Raw genomic sequence first — 20,886 nt, 5'->3', positions numbered from 1 at the left:
CGCGTCTGTACAGATGCAGCCGATGACAGCCAGGAGAGGGGCGTCTCCGGGAGAGCGCCGAGGGCGGCCCGGACTTTCGGTTGGACATTTGGACCTGGTCGCGGGCGGAGGACAGCTTTGTCCCACCCACCTGCCTTTCCCTTGTTGGCAAATTTATTTGTTTGTTACAGACCAAAGAGTGTAATTATACTGGTTTTGTTGCTTTTTAAAGTAAGAAATAAGAATTTACACTTTTTTATACACGTCAGTCATTACAGTATACTACAGGATAGTTTTGCTCCATGAAAAATCTCCTCGGTTCCATCTATTCACCCCTCCCTCCCTTCCCCTGAGACCACGGCAACCACTATTTCACTCTCTCTAGTTTTACCTTTCCCAAAATGTCATAAAGTTGGAATCATACAGTATGTACCTTTTTCAGCTGACTTTTTCACTTAGGAATACACATTTAAGATTCCTCCATGCCTTTTTGTGGCTCCAGAGCGCGGTTCTTTTTATTACTAAATATTATTCCATTGTATGAATGCACCAATTTCCTTATTCATTTACGCATGGAAAAGCATCTCAGTTTGACTCCAGTTCTAAGCAATTACGGATAAATTTGCTATAAACATTCCTGTTCCACTGTCTGTGTGGACATATTTTCAATACATTTGTGTAAATACCTAGGCGTGTGGTAGATGGATCACATAATAGGAGTGTATTTAAGTTTATAAGAAACTACCAATTGTCTTCCTAGTTCAGTTCAGTTCAGTTCAGTCGCTCAGTCGTGTCCGACTCTTTGCGACCCCATGAATCACAGCACGCCAGGCCTCCCTGTCCATCACCAACTCCCAGAGTTCACTCAAACTCACGTCCATCGAGTCAGTGATGCCATCCAGCCATCTCATCCTCTGTCGTCCCCTTCTCCTCCTGCCCCCAATCCCTCCCAGCATCAGAGTCTTTTCCAATGAGTCAGCTCTTCGCATGAGGTGGCCAAAGTACTGGAGTTTCAGCTTCAGCATCATTCCTTCCAAAGAAATCCCAGGGCTGATCTCCTTCGGAATGGATGGTTGGATCTCCTTGCAGTCCAAGGGACTCTCAAGAGTCTTCTCCAACACCACAGTTCAAAAGCAACAATTCTTCGGCGCTCAGCATTCTTCACAGTCCAACTCTCACATCCATACATGACCACTGGAAAAACCATAGCTTTGACTAGACGGACCTTTGTTGGCAAAGTAATGTCTCTGCTTTTCAATATGCTATCTAGGTTGGTCATAACTTTCTTCCAAGGGCTATATAATTTTGCATTCTAGACAGCAGTAGAGTTCTGGTACCGCTTGTCAGTATTTTGGATTTTAGCCGCTCTAATAGATATGTAGTGACATTGTTTAAATTTGAAATTCCATAACGGCATATGATGTTCAGAATATTTTCATCTGCTTCTCTCTGCCATCTGTGTATCTTCTTTGGTGTGATATCCAAATCTCTTCTTTTTCCTTTTTTTGGCTGCACCACATGGCATGCGGGAATCTCAGTTCCCAGACCAGGAATCAAACCAATACCCTCTGCAGTGGAAGCACCCAGTCTTAACCACTGGACCTCCAGGGAAGTCCCCATTGCCCTTTGAAAATTGACATCAGGGCTTCCCTGGGGGTCTGTGCATGCGTGCTAAGTTGGTTCAGTTGCGTCCAACTCTGTGCAGCTGTATGGATTGTAGCCTGCCAGGCTCCTCTGTCTATGGGATTCCCCAGGCAAGAATATAGGGTGGGTTGCCATGTCCTCTTCCAGGGGATCTTCCCAACCCAGGGATTGAACCCATCTCTCTTATGGGTAAGTGTGGTGTCATCTGCATATCTGAGGTTATTGATATTTCTCCTGGCAATCTTAATTCCAGCTTGTGCTTCATCCAGCCCGGCATTTCGCATGATGTACTCTGCGTATAAGTTAAACAAGCAGGGTGACAGTATATAGCCTTGATGTACTCCTTTCCCTATTTGGAACCAGTCTGTTGTCCTTTGTCCAGTTCTAACTGTTGCTTCTTGACCTGCATACAGATTTCTCAGGAGGCAGGTCAGGTGGTCTGGTATTCCCATCTCTTTCAGAATTTTCCACAGTTTATTGTGATCCACACAGTCAAAGGCTTTGGCATAGTCAATAAAGCAAAAGTAGATGTTTTTCTGGAACTCTCTTGCTTTCTTGATGATCCAACAGGTGTTGGCAATTTGATCTGAGGTTCCTCTGCCTCTTCTAAATCCAGCTTGAACGTTTCATGTACTGTTCATGTACTCAGTGCACGTGCTGTTGAAGCCTGGCTTGGAGAATTTTCAGCACTACTTTGCTAGCATGTGAGATGAGTGTGGTCATGTGGTAGTTTGATCATTCTTTGGCATTGCCTTTCTTTGAGATTGGAATGAAAACTGACCTTTTCCAGTCCTGTGGCCACTGCTGAGTTTTCCATATTTGCTGGCATATGAGTGTAGCACTTCCACATCATCATCTTTTAGGATTTGAAATACCTCAACTGGAATTCCATAACCTGCACTAGCTTTCTTCATAGTGATGCTTCCTAAGGCCCACTTGACTTCCAATTCCAGGATGTCTGGCTCTAGGTGAATGACCACACCACTGGGGTTACATGGGTCATGAAGATCTTTTTCGCACAGTTCTGTGTATTCTTGCCACCTCTTTTTATATCTTCTGCTTCTGTTGGTCCATACCATTTCTGTCCCTAATTGTGCCCATCTTTGCATGAAGTGTTCCTTTGGTAGCTCTAATTTTCTTGAAGAGATCTCTAGTCTTTCCCATTCTACTGTTTTCCTCTATTTTTGCATTGATCACTGAGGAAGGCGTTCTTCCTTCCTTTCTTTCTTCCTCTCTTTCTTCCTTCCAGCACATGCTGTAGTCAAGATTGCTGGGAGAAATATCAATAACCTCAGATATGCAGATGACACCACCATTATGGAAGAAAGTGAAGAAAAACTAAAGAGCCTCTTGATGAAAGTGAAAGAGGAGAGTGAAAAAGTTGGCTTAAACCTCAACATTCAGAAAACTAAGATTGTGGTATCTGGTCCCATCACTTTATGGCAAATAGATGGAGAAACAATGGAAACAGTGAGAGACTTTTTTTTTTGCGGGGGGGGGGGGCTCTAAAATCACTGCAGATGGTGACTGAAGCCATGAAATTAAAAGACTCTTGTTCCTTGGAGGAAAAGCTATGACCAAGCTAGATAGCATACTAAAAAAGCAGAGACATTACTTTGCCAACAAAGGTCCATCTAGTCAAAACTATGGTTTTTCCAGTAGTCATGTATGGATGTGAGAGTTGGACTATAAAGAAAGCTGAACGCCGAAGAATTGATGCTTTTGAACTGTGGTGTTGGAGAAGACTCTTGAGAGTCCCTTGGTCTGCAAGGAGATTCAACCAGTCCATCCTAAAGGAAATCAGTCCTGAATATTCATTGGAAGTACTGATGCTGAAACTGAAGTTCCAATACTTTGGCCACCTGATGCGAAGAAAGGACTCATTGGAAGAGACCCTGGTGCTGGGAAAGATTGAAGGCAGGAGGAGAAGGGGACGAGAGAGGATGAGATGGTTGGATGGCATCACCGATTCGATGGACATGAGTTTGAGCAAGCTCCTGGAGTTGGTGACGGACAGGGAAGCCTGGCATGATGCAGTCCTTGGGGTAGCAAAGAGTCCAACACAACTGAGCTACTGAACTGACTGACTGACTGACTCACTCGTGGGTCCTGCATTGGCAGGCATGTTCTTTGCCACTAGTGCCACCTGGGAAGCAATGGTTTAGAATCCACCTTGCAATGCAAGGAACACTGGTTTCATCCCCGGTCCAGGAAGATCCCATGTGCCTCAGAGCAGCTAAGCTCAAGTGCACGGCTATTACTGAGCCCAGGCACCTACAGCCTTGCTCTGCATCAAGAAGCCACCGCAATGAGAAGCCCACACACAACAAAGTGTAGCCCCCGCTTACCACAACTAGAGAAAGCCCATGTGCAGCAATGAAGAACCAACACAGCCGAAAAATAAAATAATCTTTTTTTTTTTTTAATCCAGCAGAGGCCCACAGTCCTCTCACAGCCCACGAGTACCTGAGAGCAGGGAGCACAGCCTGTGTGAAGCCAGGCACACCCAAGGCCAAGAGTACCCCACCCACACCATTCCCCAAGTGAAGAGTGAGTTTCAGAAGGGCAAAGAACAAGGCTACAATGGAAGTAGGATTCACACCCTCACCTCTTTGGCTCCAGAGTTCACATGCATGGCTGAGTTGGCTCCACTGGCTGGGAAGCACAATCCACAGGCTGCTGTTGTAAAGGGTGGATCTCCGCATATGTATGATTGTATTGGTATGAAATGCCCACAACAGTGAATCCACAGAGACAAACAGTAGACATGGTTGCCAGGGATTAAGGGGAAGGAGAAATGGGACATGACTTGGATCAGGATGGGGCTTCTTGAAAATGTTCTGGAATTGGTGGTGATGGTTGCATAACTATATGATCATATTAACAACAAAATGAATTGTAGACTCTGGGCAAATTGTATGAATGTGTTTAGATTACATTTCAAGAAACCTATTGTGTTTAGATTACATTGCAAGAAACCTATTATTAAAAATAAAAACGAGAAAATTTTCTGGAAGATTCCTTGGAAAAGTCCCATATCCAATGTGGAGTTTTTCATGGCCACTAGAGTGGAAATATCCATGCCCAGTGAGCGGCATGCAGCTCTCAGGTCCCTCCTGGCTCGTCTGCCCCAGCTTCTGCAGAGACTGAGAGGGCAGAGAAAGCCACAGCTTAGGAGGACATGCCCAGCTGCCCTACCAAGGCGTGCCCCTAAGGGAGACGCTCCCCATCCGAGCCTGCTTTCCCCTTGAGACGGAGGGTTCCAGCACTTCCCAGGTCGGCCAGGGGGTGGGGTTAGGGTTAGGGAGAGCACATCTGAGTCACGCTCTTCCTTTGTAATCTAATCTACCTGTGTTCGCAATAGTCTGCGTTAAAATTTATTAGATTAGCACTAGCTGAGCACCTGGTTCTTGCCTGGAGAATCCCAGGGACGGGGGAGCCTGGGCTGCCGTCTATGGGGTCGCACAGAGTCGGACACGACTGAAGTGACTTAGCAGCAGCAGCAGCTGAGCACCAAGGACCGCAGGGCGGGGACGTGTCTGTCCAGTGCGCTGAGCCTTGCGCTCAGCAGAAGCGCCACCGGTGTGATAACAAACCGGATCACTGCCTCCTCCCGCGGCCCCGCGGCCGGGTTGCCGAAAACGCCCCAGAGGTCGTCATGATAGCTTCGCTTCAGGTTTCCGCCCCTGACTGACTGGGCACAGCCGCCTCCCGCAGGCTCTCCCTCTAGACCGCAGCCTGACAGCTGTGCGCGCGCAGCGCTACCGCGCGAGGGTCCGGGTGCGGGTAAAATCGCCACAGCGACGGCCGCCGCCGGCGCTCCTCTAGCTTTCAGCGCGGGATCGTCTCTGTACCTCCCACCGGCGCGGGGAGGGTGTGACGCACGCGCAGTCCCTCCGAGCAGCGCGGCGAAGGCGGGCCAAGTTGCCAAGGCAACTACGGTCACGCCCCCCCCCCCCCCAGCCCGGAATGCGGCCTCCGATTGGTCCGCGTTGCTGACACCCCCTTAGCTTTCCCCTTCTGGAACACCGCGGAGGTTCAGTTCAATTCAGTCGCTCAGTCCTGTCCGACTCTTTGCGACCCCAAGAACTGCAGCACGCCAGGCTTCCCTGTCCATCTCCAATTCCCGGAGTTTACTCAAACTCAGGTCCATCGAGTCGGTGATGCCATCCAACCATCCTCCGTCGTCCCCTTCTCCTCCTGCCTTCAGTCTTTCCCAGCATCAGGGTCTTTTCCAATGAGTCCCTTCTTCGCATCAGGTGGCTAAAGTATTAGAGCTTCACCTTCAGCATCAGTCCTTCCAATGAATATTCAGTGTTGATCTCCTTTAGGACGGACTGGTTGGATCTCCTTGCAGTCCAATGGACTCTCAAGAGTCTTCTCCAACACCACAGTTCAAAAGCATGAATTCTTTGGCCCTCAGCTTTCTTTATGGTCCAACTCTCACATCTATACATGACCGCCGGAAAAGCCATAGCTTTGACTAGATTGAGCTTTGTTGGCGAAGTAATGTCTCTGCTTTTTAATATGCTGTCTTGGTTGGTCATGGTGGCTCAGCTGGTAAAGAATCCGCCTGCAGTGAGGGAGACCTGGCTTCCATCCCTGGGTTGTGAAGATCCTCTGGAGAAGGGAACAGCTACCCACTCCAGTATTCTGGCCTGGAGAATTCCATGGACTTTACAGTCCATGGGGTCACAAAGCTCTGGAAACAACTGAGCAATTTTCACTTTCACTAGGTTGGTCATTGCCTGGAAAATCCCATGGACGGAGGAGCCTGGTAGGCTGCAGTCCATGGGGTTGCTAGCAGTCAGACTTCACTGAGCAACTTCACTTTCACTTTTCACTTCCATGCATTGGAGAAGGAAATGGCAACCCACTCCAGTGTTCTTGTCTGGAGAATCCCAGGGACAGGGGAGCCTGGTGGGCTCCCATCTCTGGGGTCGCGCAGAGTCGGACACGACTGAAGTGACTTAGCAGCAGCAGCAGGTTGGTCATAGCTTTTCTGCCAAGGATCAAGCATCTTTTAATTTCATGGCTGCAATCATCATCTGCAGTTATTTTGGAGCCCAAGAAAATAAAGTCTGTCACTATTTCCATTGTGTCCCCATCTATTTGCCATGAAGTGATGGGACTGGATGCCATGATCTTTGTTTTCTGAATGTTGAGCTTTAAGCCAACTTTTCCCCTCTCCTCTTTCACTTTCATCAAGAGGCTCTTTAGTTCTTCTTCAATTTCTACCATAAGGATGGTGTCATCAGCATATCTAAGGTAATTGATATTTCTCCTGGCAATCTGGACTCCAGCTTGTGCTTGTGCTTCATCCAGCTTGGCATTTCTCATAATGTACTCTCCATATAAGTTAAATAAGCAGGGTGACAATATACCAATACTAAATAAGCCTTGAGGTACTCCTTTCCATATTCTGAACCAGTCTGTTCCATGTCCTGTTCTAACTGTTGATTCTTGACCTGCATACAGATTTCTCAGGAGGCAGGTCAGGTGGTCTGGTCCCATCTCTTGAAGAATTTTCCACAGTATGTTTGATCCACACAGTTAAAAGCTTTCATGTAGTCAATGAAGCAGAAGTAGATGTTTTTCTGGAATTCTCTTGGTTTTTCTATGATCCAACAGATGTTGGCAATTTGATCTCTAGTTCCTCTGCCTTTTCTAAATCCAACTTGAACATCTGGAAGTTCTCACTTCATGTACTGTTGAAGCCTGGCTTGGAGAATTTTAAGCATTACTTTGCTAGCGTGAGATGAGTGCAACTGTGAGTAGTTTGAGTATTCTTTGGCATTAATCTTCTTTGGGATTGGAATGAAAACTGACCGTTTCCAGTCCTGTGGCCACTTAGGTTTGCGAGCGGGAAGAATAAAGAGGTAGGGAAACTGGTGTATGGAGGAGGGAGTTGAGACTGCTGGGCCCCAGGAGGAAGGAAGAGTGAGGGTCTTCCTGGCCGGGGCCAGGGAGTGGACTTGAAAGGAGTTGTTCTTCAGAAGGCTCTCTGGTCCCTGCTCGAGTCCATGCCTTGTCCTTCCCTCAGCCTGATTTCCCATCTCTAAGCTGGACACTTCTGCTCTCAGCATCCAGCGAGGGCCCTCCCGTGGCCCTGTGCCATCAACCTCAACATAAGAGGCAAACCCATGGCCAGACATGGGTGTAGTGTGGCCAGAGGCCTCCCTGGCCCTCATGAAGAGAAGCCGGCTGGATCCTAGTGGTGTGGAGCATCCCGCACACCTTGTTTGCAAGGGGAGGAGACCTGGGAGGGCCTGGGAAAGGTTTGGGGAGTGGAGGGCCCCATGAGTGTGCAGGGAGAGGTCGTGTGTCCAAGATGATGGCTGCCTCTCGCCCTCTGGACATCAACTGCCCTGCCATGGCACCTCCAGTGCGCCCTAAGTATAGAGCAGGCGCTCAATAAAAACTTATGGAGGAACGAAAAATTCTTCCCGCAACTTTATCATCTCCCGTTTTACAGAAGATAGAATAAAGTCTGATGGGTAAAGGTCTCCCTGGCACCACGCCAGGCACTGAGACGCCCACCCCCCACCACCAGCCATCTCCCCCCACCCTGTGTTCACAGGCATCAGGACCATTAAGAAGAGGAGCAAGACTGGGGCAGGTGTGGAGGGTGCACCCAGCAGGGATGGAGCGGGCCCAGGCAGACCTGGAGAGCACAGCGCCAGGTGGCCACAGAGGCTGCAGGTGCCCAGCAGTCCTGGCCCAAGTGGTGGTTTCAGGCAGTCCCTTTGTTCACGAGGAGCATGCGGGTGCACATCAAGGTAGTAATCAGCAAACAGGGCCACTCAGCGACGCCTGAGCTCTGTCATCAGCTGCATTTTACAGGAAGCGAGAACGAGGTTTCAGGCTCCCATCTGGGAGGGTAGAGAAGCAACCACTGCCCACCGTTTGGAAGGAGAAGCAGATTAGGACAAGTGTTACCAAAATGTATGCGTGGGGGGTGTCTGGCTGCTCACTGCTCAAAAGGCTGGTGGAAAGGAAAGTTTGCTTTATTTCAGATGCTGGCAAGTGGAGTAGAGGGTGGCAGCCATCTGTCCAAAGGCCAACTCCCCCCTCTGACAAGCAGGCAGTGAGAGCTTTTATAGACAAAGTTGGGGTGGGGGGACAACATGCAGAAACAGCACCGTCATCTCTAACAGTGCACTTCAAATTGGTCATCAGTGGTCTGACCGGCATCATCTTGGTTGTTTTAAATACAGTTGTTCAGTCTCGGGTGCAACTGTTCCCAATTCTTTGCGATCAATTCTCAGAATTGTGGCAGCTCAAATCCTGGGTACAGCCTGGTCATCATGTACCTGGTGACCAACTTCTCCAGCTGGTGTTTTGGTATCTGTAAGACAGCTCACAGGACATGGCTCAGAATGTTATCTATAGCCCTTGAGAAAGAACTGGAGGTCCTTGAATACACCTAATGACTACATCATCATTATTTAGTCTCCTTAGACTGTTTTCCTTAGTTTCTCACTTCCCTGATTAAACTTCTTCTTGGACTAGACTTATCCACAGGCAAAGGGCAGGCAGAGAACAAGGTCTGGGAGCAAGGTCCTGCTCTGCTTCACAAGGAGAAGCCAGCCCTGCCAGCTGCCCTAAGCCACGAGCTCCCTCCCTCAGGTCCCCCTGCCTCAGGGCCAGATGATGCTTCCCTGAGCATTCTTTCTTTTCTTTTTTCTTATTTATTCACTTATTTGGCTGCACCAGGTCTTAGTTGCAGCATGTGGGATCTAGTTCCCTGACCAGGGATCGAACCTGGGCCCCCTGCATTGGGAGCTGAGAGTCTTAACCACTGGACCAGCAGGGAAGTCCCCTCCCCTGAGCACTCTTGAAGGTACTACTCCTCCAGGCAGCCTTCCTTGAGCACCTTCAGGCAGAAAGCATCGTCCCTTTCTCTTCTGTGCACCCAACAGCCAAGGGCCCCTTTCTGAGCACCCCCATGGCCGGGCCCATCTCTGCTCATTCTATGCCCTCACCTCAACTCCTCCCAGCCTGTAGTGGAGGAGGCGAGGGATGAGGAGGTTGATATTTGAGACCCTATGAAAGCTGAATAATGCCCCCCCCAATACCTAGAATCTGAATCTGTTACTTAACAGTAAAGATGGACTTTACAGAGGTGATGAAATTAAGGATATGGAGTTGGAGATGTCCTCAATTATCTGGCTGGGCTCAGTGCAATCCTGGTGTCCTTTTCAGGAAGAGTGCAGCAGGAAAGTGAGGAAGAGAGTGAGGAAGATAAGTAGCATGTGCTGTTGTAAGGAACTGAGTCAGTGGTGATTTGTTGCAGCAGCTGGGCAAACCTACACAGACCACCAGTCAGCCCTGCTCTTGCCTGACCAGTTTCCTCCCTGTGGGGCTGGGCTGGGCCTGCCCCGTGATGCAGCACCCTGGTCCAGGCCCCTGCAGGCGTCATTGGCCCCGATGTTGGACAGGAACTGGTCCAGGGAGACACTCCCTCAGACGGAGCAGCAGATCCCATCGGAAGCAGCTCTGCTGGCGCGCCTTGGTGAGGATGCCCGGAGCCAGGTGAACCGAGGTGCCCGCAGCAGTCCCTGAAGGGCCGTCCCTCCCTACAGAGCTGTTCTGCACCCGTTGTGTGCCAGGTCCTGAGGACACACATGTAAACAGTCAACCAGGTGCCCCCAGCCCCTAAGAAGTGACATTTCTCCCTGGAAAACGCTGGACGCCGCTCTGCCGCACAGCACACCACCACTGCGCGACGTGAGGCAGACAGGGCCCCAAGGCCTGCGGGGAAGACAGAAGGCCCTGGTCCAGTTTGTGTGGCGAGGGGCTGCCCCACTGTGATAATTCAGGAAGGCTTCCGGGAGGAGGACCCCCTCCCTGCAAACTGCTGTCCACAGGGAGGGTGGAGGCCCCTTGCCCTCAGTGCTGACAAGGTGCTGAAGGAGTCCTGGAGAAGGGCAGAGACTGACCCTGAGCATTCAGGGGGTGGAGATGCGGGTAATGGGGGCTCCTGGCGGGGAGAGGGGCCAGGAACCCTTGCGGCAGGCCAGGAATGTCAGGAGAGATCCCCACCGACACGGCCTGACCTGGAGGCAACCTTGGCCGCTCTGAGCCAGACCACAGCTGCCCTCACAAGAGGAGGCTTCTAGAGAACTCCAGAAGCCACCCACCACAGTGGGAGCGAGGGCCGCTGCAAGCTGCTGCTCAGGGCCCAGATGGGAGCCCATCTGGGAGGCCTGGGCCCCTCCCCGGCATGCCCCAGCCCCAGCCCCAGCCGGGTGCACAAGGCCGCCACGCAGGCCCTGCAAGGAGACGGCTGGATCCCACCCAGGCCCAGCCTGCAGGCAGCAGAGTGGAAAACAAACTTCCCAACCCGGAGAGAAGCAGGGTGGTTGGTCCCAGCCACCCGCAGACGTGGGTGCGGACCCAGGGAAAGCCCAAAGTATGAGTCAAATCAGAGACGGCAGCCCCGGTGCCAGCCAGGGCTGAACGTCCTCCTGGGGCGCTGATGACTCGGAGGACACTTCTGAGGCTCAGGGTCAGGGGGTGCCCCTAGCAGGGCCCCGCGGGATGCTGCCCAGGGGGCTGGAGTCCCAGGAGAGATGGGGACCAAGGGCACCCCTGGCCCGTTGATGGGTGCCTCCCCGCGGGGCCTCGACACCCACGGGGCTCCTCCAGCAGTGGCCCACGGGGACTGCAGTCGGGGCTGCTCCTTGGGAGGGTCCCTGCCTCCTGAGGACGCCCGGAATGAGCCGCTGGGCCTCGCTGGAGCAAGGCGCCCTTGCCCCGCGCCCGAGGTCTCCGGGGCGATCATGGGGAGCCTCGGGACTACCCTCGGGTCCCCGCGCCCCGTGCCCGCGGGGTCCGTTCAGGGCCAGCCTCCGCCCCCCGCGCGCGCTCCGAGCGTCCAGCAAGTGTCTCTGTGTCCTTGGGGAGCCCCTCGGTCTCCAGCGCGTCCTCCGAAGCCCCCGATGGGGCGGCGTCCGGATCGGAACTCGAGTCCGGGTCGGGGGCCGCGGGGAGCGGCGTCCAGCCGGGGGTCCGGAGCGCCTGGGCGGTGGGCCGAGGAGAGAACCAGGAGAGGCCAGGCGCCGGGGCGAGCGCCACGAGCTGGGGCCGCGCAGGGTGGGAGGTGGTGGCGCGCGGGATGAGGAAGAAGATGTAGACGCCCGAGACCACGAGCCCCGCGGCCACCAGCACCGCCAAGACGACGGCCGCGTGGAAGAGCCAGGCCGAGTGCGCCAGCGACAGGCGGCGCGACAGCGGGCGGCCGAGGCGCAGCGGCGGCGGCGGCGGCGGCGCGCGGGCCTTGCGCGGCCCGTGCCCGGGCGGCGGCGGCCGCAGGTAGAGCAGGCCGCGCCGGCGGTCGAAGCGCACGGAGCCTGGGGGCGCCGGCGGGGCGCGCGCGGGGCCGGGCAGCAGGCCGAGCTGCGTGGGCAGCGCGGGGAGCCCGCGGCGCGGGGCCAGGCGCGTGGGCGCGCGGCACACCGGGCATGCCACCGCCGCGCCGCCGCCCGCCGTGGCCAGCGACAGGCGTGCCAGGCACTCGAGGCAGAAGACGTGGCCGCAGTCCAGGCTCTTGGGCAGCTTGAACACGCCGTCGAAGGGCGACACGCAGATGAGGCACTCCACCGGGGAGGCGGGGGCCAGCATGGGGCCGGGGCTGCCGTCCGCTTCCTCCTCACCGCCCTCGTCCTCGTCCTGCCCCCTGCCGGGGGAGCGCGGGGTGCACGCGGAGCCCGGGGTGCTGGGGCCCGAGCCCCGGGGGGCCCGCGGGCGGCGGAGCCATGGCGGCCGAGGGCAGGGCATCCGGGCCGGCCTGCGGGGAGAGGCGGTCAGCGGCCTGGCTCTGGAGGGACCACCGACACGGGGAAGGGCAGCAAGAGGAGCAGAGCCGGGAGTAGGCGGCTGGAAGGCAGGAGGGTGCGGGCAGCGGCGGGGGGTGCGGACCCGAGGCCGCCGGCGGGCAGGGGGGGTCTAGAGGCTGAGGACTACGGACAGACACCAGGATCACCGCGGACTGAGCCAGACTTGGGGACCCCCAGGCGGGAGCAGAGTGGACCTGAGGGACTTCAGAAAAGACCCGACGGGCTCTCAGGAGAGCTGAGCAGAGACAGACCGGGGAGACCACAGATCAAAGGAGAAGCAGGAGAGGGAGAGGTCCCAAGCCTCAGGACGTCGGGCCGGCAGCCCACCCGGCCAGGAGGTTCCCCAAGCACAGACCCCAGCAGCCTCTTCCTACCTGGTGGCGCCTCCACCCTCGGGCTGACACTTAAGCACGGGTTCTGACCCCATCCCTAGACCTGCCTGGAGGTGGACACTGCGCGCCCCTCCCCGTGGGCGCCGCCCACGGCGGGGCCACGCCCCCCAGCTTCCCACTGGACCTGTTCGACAGCCCCCAGGAAGGTCCCGTCAGGACTGAGCGCACAAGCCTGACCTCAGCAGTGTCGGGGGCGGCTGGAAGCACAGGTTGACAAGGGCATGACAGTTCAGGGCCTGGGAGGGGGAAGCCCTTCCACCTCCAGCCTTCCCCAGCTCATGAACCTCCCACCCAGTCACTGTGGGATGAGAGATATTGGGGGTACCAGTGTGTCCATGTGCGGGGGGCACCCGGGCCGGGGACAGCGTACCCAGAGCCACCTTCTGGGGTCCTGGGGGTTGAAGGCGGGCAGACCCACAGTGCACTGGACTGGGCCACCGCTATGCGGCCAGCAGACGGGGGGGAGACACTGTTGTAGCCCAGGGCCCAGGCCCTGACCCCAGCTGCTCCCTGGCAACTCTCAGGGTGGGCTGCACCTCCCAAGTGCCCGCCCAGTGCCATCTCTGCCAGGACAACCCCACCCCTCTCATCTCCGACACCTGCCGGGACGGTCCAGGCAGCCAGGCCTGCAGCCCAAGGTGCCGCGGTTTCTGAGTCAGCGATACTTCCCGAGCTGAGTCCTCCCTGGTGAATCCAGGTCCCCACAGGCCGAAGACACGCCAGGAATTAATGCGGCCAACTCCTCAGACACCATGCTCAGCCCGCCCCTCACCCTCGGCTCCCACTCAGCCCCCGCCAAGGACAGACACGGAGGAGGGGCTGCCCTCACAGGGAAACAGGTTTATTGTGGCTGCAGCCAGCGATCAGCGGTTAGACTTGGCCACGCGCTCCAGCTCGTCCTTCTTCTTGATGGCGTAGGAATTGGAGGAGCCCTGCAGGAAGAGACGTTTAGCTCAACGCGGACCCCCTTCCCCTTGAGACCCCCCTGCCCCCTACAGCATCCCCGCCCACCTTAGCTGCGTTGATTAGTTCATCCGCCAGGCACTCGGCAATGGTCTTGATGTTCCGGAAGGCGGCCTCCCGGGCGCCGGTGCACAGCAGCCAGATGGCCTAGGGGCAGGGGGCCAGCTGAAAAGGTGCCCCCACACCAGGAGGGCTCACGGTTCTCCGGTACCGGGCCCCCTAACACACCCTGCCGACCACGCTGCCACCCGCAGGCCCACCGAGCATGGTAACGGGAGCCCACGGTGCTGCCCAGGGCAGGCCGCTAGGGCTGGGATCAGACAGAGAGCCACAGAAAAGGGTGTCAAAGGCTGAGGCCTGGGTCCCTGATGGAGCAGATTTAAACCGGCTGAGACGGGGAAAGCAATGTGTGCTCCTGGCCCGGAAGCCTTGACTGAAAACAAACAACTGTAAAGGGTGTGCTGGTGCCAGCTCCACAAATTGGACCTGTGATGCAACGTGAGCGACAGATTGCGGTTACATTCCTTGCAGTGACGGTGGGGACAGACCAGACTACCTAGGAGACACCCGCTGAAGTGTTAACAGAAAAACGGTCAGAACACCTGCAATGGGTGGGTTCTCACACGGTCCAAGAAAACACAAAACAACATAAAAACATACACCCAAATGAAACTGGTCCTTCAGCCAAACGATGCCCAGGAGAGGGCCAGAGCAAGGATGTGCTCTGTGGGGTGGGAACCGTGGAAGGCTTCCTGGAGGAAATGACACTCAGGTAAAACATGCAGATGCGAACATCCCCAGTTGCTAGCCTCTGCCCCAGGCAGCATTCTGAACCAGCCAGGTGGCTGTTCCTGGGTGCCTGCATGTGCCCAAAGGCCCCAAGCCCACCTGATTCACACGGCGCAGTGGGGACACGTCCACGGCCTGCCGCCTCACTGTTCCAGCTCGCCCAATGCGGGTGGAGTCCTCCCGGGGGCCGCTGTTGATGATGGCGTTCACCAGGACCTGCAGGGGGTTCTGGGGGGTGCGGGGGGACGTGCATGAGCCAGATGCCCAGCCCGCGTCCCTCCCCGTCCCTGGAGGACCACGGCATGCGTATGGTGGGGCTGCTGTTGGCTGCGGGTTGCCTGAGGGCACTCTCCCTGCCTGGCCCCGAGCCCTACCTCGCCAGTGAGCAGATGGATGATCTCAAAGGCGTGCTTGACGATGCGCACGGTCATGAGCTTCTTGCCATTGTTGCGGCCATGCATCATCATGGAGTTGGTGAGGCGCTCCACGATGGGGCACTGTGCCTTGCGGAAGCGCTTGGCCGCATAGCGGCCCGCGCTGTGGGGTAGGTACTTGGCATACTTCTCCTTGACAGCAATGTAATCCTGGGGCAGCAGAAGAGGGGATGGAGGGAGCTCACTCAAGAGCAGGAAGGACATCCGAGGGTACCAGGGGGACCCAACACCCACTTATAGGAGCCCCCACCCACCTGTGGGCTTTGGATGTGAGCCCCTACCTGCCGCAAAAATTAAAATCTAAGCAAGTGACCCTTGGAAGGAAAGCTATGACAACCTAGACAGAGTATTAAAAAGAAGAGACATCACTTTTCCAATAAAGGCCTGTATAGTTAAAAGCTGTGGTTTTTCCAGTAGTCATGTACAGATGTGAGAGTTGGGCCATAAAGAAGGCTGAGTGCTGAAGAACTGATGCTTTCGAACTGTGTGGTGCTGGAGAAAACTCTGGAGAGTCCCGTGGACTGTAAGGAGAGCAAACCAGCCAATCCCAAAGGAAATCAACCCTGAATATTCTTTGGAAGGACTGATACTGAAACTCCAATCCTTTGGCCACCTGATGCTAAGAACTGACTCATTGGAAAAGACTCTGATGCTGGCAAAGATTGAAGGCGGGAGAAGGGGAGGACAGAGGATGAGATGGCTGGACGGTATCACCAACTTAATGGACATGAATCTGAGCAAACTCTGGGGCACAGTGAAAAGAGAGGGAAGCCTGGTGTGCTGCAGTCCATGGGGTTGCAAAGAGTTAGGTAAGAGTTAGCAATTGAACAACAAAGTGTCTTCTTCACAAGGTCCCTAGAAGAGTACTTTCCTAATAATGGGAAGAAGGTTGTGGAGCACGAAGGAGATGGCGGCCCACAACTCCGGTTTTCTTTAACAGTGTCCTTCACTCTTCACTGACATTTTGTATCAAACAATTCTTTGCTGTCCTGCACACTGTAGGGTATTCAGTAGCACTCACCACTGACACCCGGACAAGTGCCCGGACATTGCCTAGTGTCCCTAAAGGGCTGACAGGGGATCCATCCCAGAGAACCAGTTTTAAAAGAATCATTCAACAATCTTGCCTATGGATACATACAAGTCCCAAGACAATATCTAGTAAACACTAAATCATTGGGGGAGGGGCTGAGTCAGAGGACTCCATGTACCTGAAAAGGACTACTTCTGACCTATTTCCAGGATGAACCCTACATTAAAAAGTCACTCTACCACAAACAAACAAGAACATATACAAACAATGAGTTTCTACAAAACCAAGGACTGATAGCAAAGAATACAGGATTCTGACATAGGCATGAGAGACTGGAGTCTCGTCTGGAGAGAACCATTTGCACAAACAAAACTATACAGAGGGGTGTACATGCAGGACTCGCACTGTGCAAGAAAAAATTGTGAATACCAAACACCCCAGCAAGCATTTGGTTAAGTTGCTGGGCCCCATGGTAAAGTCCAATACAGCTCTGTAGTGAGAATTTTTTTTTTTTTTAATATTTATTTATTTGGCTGGACAGGGTCACAGTTGCAGCGTGTGCGATCTAGTTCCCTGACCAGGGACTGAACCCAGGCCCCCTCCACTGGGAGTGCACAGTCTTAGCCACTGGACCACCAGGGAAGTCTGATAGTGAGAATTTTGATACCATGCTGACTTCTGCTTCCCCAGCCTCTTGGAGAACACCAGGGAAAAGTGAAAAATTGTTTTTATATTACTAAAGTTTTGTACCAAAAAAAGCAAGAAGGAAGAGGCAAACACACATGTGACAGACCATCATGTGACCTGCCAAGACTAAAACATTTACTATCTGGTCATTTTAAGTTTGCAAACCTCCTCCAACAAACCCATGAAATAAAACAGCTCTAGAAGACACTCAGAGAGAAAAACAGGTTTGAATTTTCTGTTGGGCTCAGTGCCTGCATACTGTAATATACATGAAAGATGAAAGTTCTCAGTTGTGTCGGACTCTGTGTGACCCCATGGACTATACGTCCATGGGATTCTCCAGGCCAGAACACTGGGGTGGGTAACCCATCCCTTCTCCAGCGGATCTTCCCGACGCAGGAATCAAATCGGGGTTCCCTGCATTGCATAGAGGTAATTAAATAGTAATGCTGGTTGGGTGGCATCACAATGGACCTGAGTTTGAGGAAACTCCCGAGAGACAGTGAAGGACAGGGAAGCCTGATGTGCTGCAGTTCATGGGGTCACAGACTCAAACATGACTTAGCCCCTGAACAACAATACTAATGCAGTCAGAAAACATAAATTTCTTTTTATAAGGGCCCCACAAATGTCCTAATGAGCCCAAGTGTAAAACAATGTGGGGGCAACACTGTAGTGGAGAACTCCCATTTACCAACTTCAAAACCTATTACAAAGCTGTAGTAATCAAGACTGTGATACTGGCAAAAAAAAAAAAAAGGCATAGAGACCAATGAAATAGAGTTCTGAATCCAGAAATAAACCCTTCCATCTTTGCTGAATTGATATTCAACAACAGTGCCAAGACTATTCAATGGGATAAATAGTCCCTTCAACAAATGGTGCAGGATACATACATATACCATATAAATGAGACTTAAGTAACATTTTATGGCCTAAATTGTTAAGATGCACAAAACTCCAAAAGACAAAAATCAAATGTGCTAGGACAACTGGATTTCCTCCCACAAAATAATAATTTGGGGCTTGTACACTTAAAATACTTGTGCAAATGGAGGGACGTGAGCACCTGAGGGTTTTGGTAAACTTAGGGCTCCTGGAACCAACATGCCCTCAGACACTGAGGGACAACTGGAAAGTCTTTAGATTTTCAGGCATTTGAATCTTTGTAATTTGACTCTTCTCTCCAGAGCACAACTTCTGAACTTGATGAATATTGCCCATTTTTATTTAATTCTAAAACATATAATTCAAATGTTATAGCCTGAACGAAACAGTATTACCTTTGCCATTTTCAATACTTGAGTAAAATAAGAAACACCTTTAAAAAACAAAATGTATAAAACTAAAAAATAAATTTTCTGTATATTTCCCTACAACACAAAAAAACTAAACCACCTGTGGGAAGTGATAATTACTGTGGAAGGAACCATCTCCTGGGAAAAACTGTAGCAACCTCTAACAGGATACAAAGAAAAGCAGATATGGTGGGTGTGGTGGCCCAGGAATCCCTCCTTTACCTGTCCCACCTTCAACTCTACTTGGGAGAAAGGCTACAAGTTTCAACTGACCCCGCCCCCAGCTGGAGAACATAATCGTAACACCCTCCACACCTGCAGAGAAATGTCATTGATCTGCACGTCATCGGTGCTCCACTTTCCAAAGAGCTTGATGTCGGGGGTCTCTGCTACTGCAGGTGCAGCTGTTTCCCACTCCGTCATCCTAGGGATAAAAATCGTCAAAGCGCAGGCATACTTATCACTGACTCTGAGGCCAGCTTAGAGCACAACCTGAGAAGTGGGAAATTACCAGCAACCAAAGAACGCTGGGAATTATCTGGGGCCACCATGCTGAATGCTAGAAAAACCACTCATCTGTCAGCAAGCCACACCTGTCTCTTACCCAGGAATCCTGAGGCCCAGAGCTGACAGGCACCCCCTCAACAGTTGCAGGGCGGCCCAGGTATGGGCAGGTTGAGTCCAAATGCCCTGACGGTGCATCCGCTAGAATTCAAACCCCAACCATGTTCTTCCAGAGCTTTGTGAACCTACAGATCCACAACTCTCCTTTGGACTCAGCTCCCTCATCAGTAAAGTATAAGGGTTCTGTGTTTTACCAATACAAAAAGTGGAGTCCGACCCCGAGGGGATCTTTAGGGGCTGTTATGTAGGAGGAAGCGTCTCCAAAGTGTGAGTCTTGTATGTAAGGAATCTTCTTACGTAAATAAAGTACAACTGCAAAGACCAAGGCAAACCGCCAGCAACTTCTCCAGTACGCCGCGAGGCAAGGCTACGGCGGCGGCGGCGCTGAAGCCAGAGGGCGAGGGTAACTTTCCCCGCGCCTCCATCCGGTCACCCGCACTAGGAAAGCTCCCGGGCACGGGGCACACCCACAGCTTCCGGAAAACCCAGGATCGCTCCTCGGACCCCCTACTCCGCGGCAGCCTCACCTGAAGACACGGCCGAGGCGTCTCTATCGCTCGGCGTGGAGCACGCGCCGCCCAGACACAGACAGGAAGAGGCCGCGCACCGCGGGCTGAGGCTTTTAACTGAGGCGACAACTTCCGGGTCAGCGAAGGTGGCAGGTGCGCATGTGGACTCGGCCTAGTAATAGACCAATCCGGAACGAGCATGTAAACGCGCCCTCGGGGTCAGACGGAACACGTATACATTCAGCGCATGCGTTCTCGCAGAAGTGGGCCCAAAAGCCAGTCTGGCGGAAGTCCAACTTCCAGCCCTTGAAAGCTCGTCGAGGAGCACTTGCACAGGCGCAGAGGTCTCTTTGAGGCTAACGCCACCATGTCTAATAAGGTCAGAAGTCTGGCCCGCGGTGATCGCTACGCCGACCCGCACGCGTTGCAGGCCGAGTCGGCTGAGTGGTGCCGGGACGTCTTGACTGCGCTCCTCTGTGGTCCCGGCCCCGAGCGTGTGGCCAGGCTCCACTCGAGTGTCCGTCCCCCCTACACTCCCGCGGCCGGGGTTGCTTGGGGCCTGAGCCTCCGAGAGGGGACCCCTCGCTTCACCTCCTGCTGGGGTCCTCTTCCCCAGTGTCTCTCCTTGTTCCCCGCTTCTTGCCCCATTCCGCGTGCGGGAGGAAATCGGGGAGGGGTTCTGGGGGACAGCTCCCTCCCTTTCTGATTCAGCTAGGGCCTGTGTTGTTGAGGTCTCTAGTCGAGTGCATGGGCCGCACCGTGATGGGTGCCCTGTCCACTCTGCAGCCGCACTCAGTGACCCCGGCGATCGTTGTGGAGAGCACGTGGCAAGAGTCACACCCCCAGCCTAGACCCTGGAGCCGAGCTGGGAGGTGGACGCCTCCTCGGCGGGCTTCGCAGACGCAGCGACCCACCAGCTGTACACCCGTGCTGGCTGCAGATGGCAGGAAGCGGCACCTGGCAGAACTGAGTCCCCTGAGCCTCCTCACCTCCAAGTGCCCATCTCAACCTCCACCGGTGGGAGTTCCCCTTCTGAGACCCGAAGGGGCTCAGCCTCGTGACTCAGGCGGTCCTTCATTTGTCTCCAGCAACCCCACTTGTCCACCGTCCCAGCATATGAATTGCGGGTGCTCAGTAGCTGCGGTGTGTATTGACTGACTGACTGACTACTGACTATAAAGACTCGGTCCCACCCCATCTCAATTCCTGGAGCTTTTCAGAAACTCTGGACTGTCTCAATCGCAGCCCATGTCTTTGTCCAGGGGGGACACAGGACTTGAAGCTGGTCTGGGCAGAGAATCAGACCTCAGGCTCTAGGGGGGTGGAAGTCTGGGAACTGAGCCCAGAGGCCAAGCCCCCACCCCCCCCCACCACCCTGCATCCTGTAGCCTTCCCCTGGCCTCTGCCCTGCTGTGTGCAGAGCAGCAGTTGGGCTTCCCACCATGGTCTGTGGGGATAGGGAGGGGCTGAGTAGGCCCTGTCTGGTCCTGGGGGATGCAGCTGGGGAAGTACTTCCCAGGGGAAAACAGGAAGCTAGGAGTAGGCACTGGGCACTCTCACCCAGCAGGATATAGAGTGCCCCGCCTCCAGCCCTGCCTCTTTCTCCTCAAAAGCTGACAAGGGCCCACCCCTCTGAACCTGTTTCCCCTGTCTGTGAAAATGAGAACTAAATCAAACAAGGTGAGTAAGGAGT

The 20,886-nt window shown here is 53.8% G+C and overlaps 2 protein-coding genes across 2 annotated transcripts; both read right to left on the bottom strand.

Moving 5' to 3' along the window:
• Nucleotides 1–8,568: 8,568 nt before the first annotated feature.
• RNF225 (ring finger protein 225) lies at nucleotides 8,569–13,563 on the bottom strand. The gene has a single exon (XM_070772437.1). It carries the CDS (start codon nucleotides 12,403–12,405, stop codon nucleotides 11,425–11,427), a length of 981 nt encoding a protein of 326 aa, XP_070628538.1. The 5' UTR covers nucleotides 12,406–13,563; the 3' UTR covers nucleotides 8,569–11,424.
• A 115-nt stretch (nucleotides 13,564–13,678) lies between these two features.
• RPS5 (ribosomal protein S5) lies at nucleotides 13,679–19,456 on the bottom strand. The gene is made up of 6 exons (XM_019978165.2): nucleotides 19,212–19,456; nucleotides 18,376–18,484; nucleotides 14,983–15,192; nucleotides 14,708–14,836; nucleotides 13,868–13,966; nucleotides 13,679–13,788 (listed from the first exon to the last, which is right to left on the bottom strand). The coding sequence occupies exons 2-6, from the start codon at nucleotides 18,481–18,483 to the stop codon at nucleotides 13,720–13,722; spliced, it is 615 nt and encodes a 204-aa protein (XP_019833724.1). The 5' UTR covers nucleotide 18,484; nucleotides 19,212–19,456; the 3' UTR covers nucleotides 13,679–13,719.
• Between the last annotated feature and the right edge of the window lie 1,430 nt (nucleotides 19,457–20,886).

Source organism: Bos indicus, chromosome 18 (assembly GCF_029378745.1).
Source record: "Bos indicus isolate NIAB-ARS_2022 breed Sahiwal x Tharparkar chromosome 18, NIAB-ARS_B.indTharparkar_mat_pri_1.0, whole genome shotgun sequence".
Taxonomy (NCBI): Eukaryota; Metazoa; Chordata; class Mammalia; order Artiodactyla; family Bovidae; genus Bos; species Bos indicus.
This window is presented reverse-complemented; position numbering and strand designations above follow the sequence as displayed.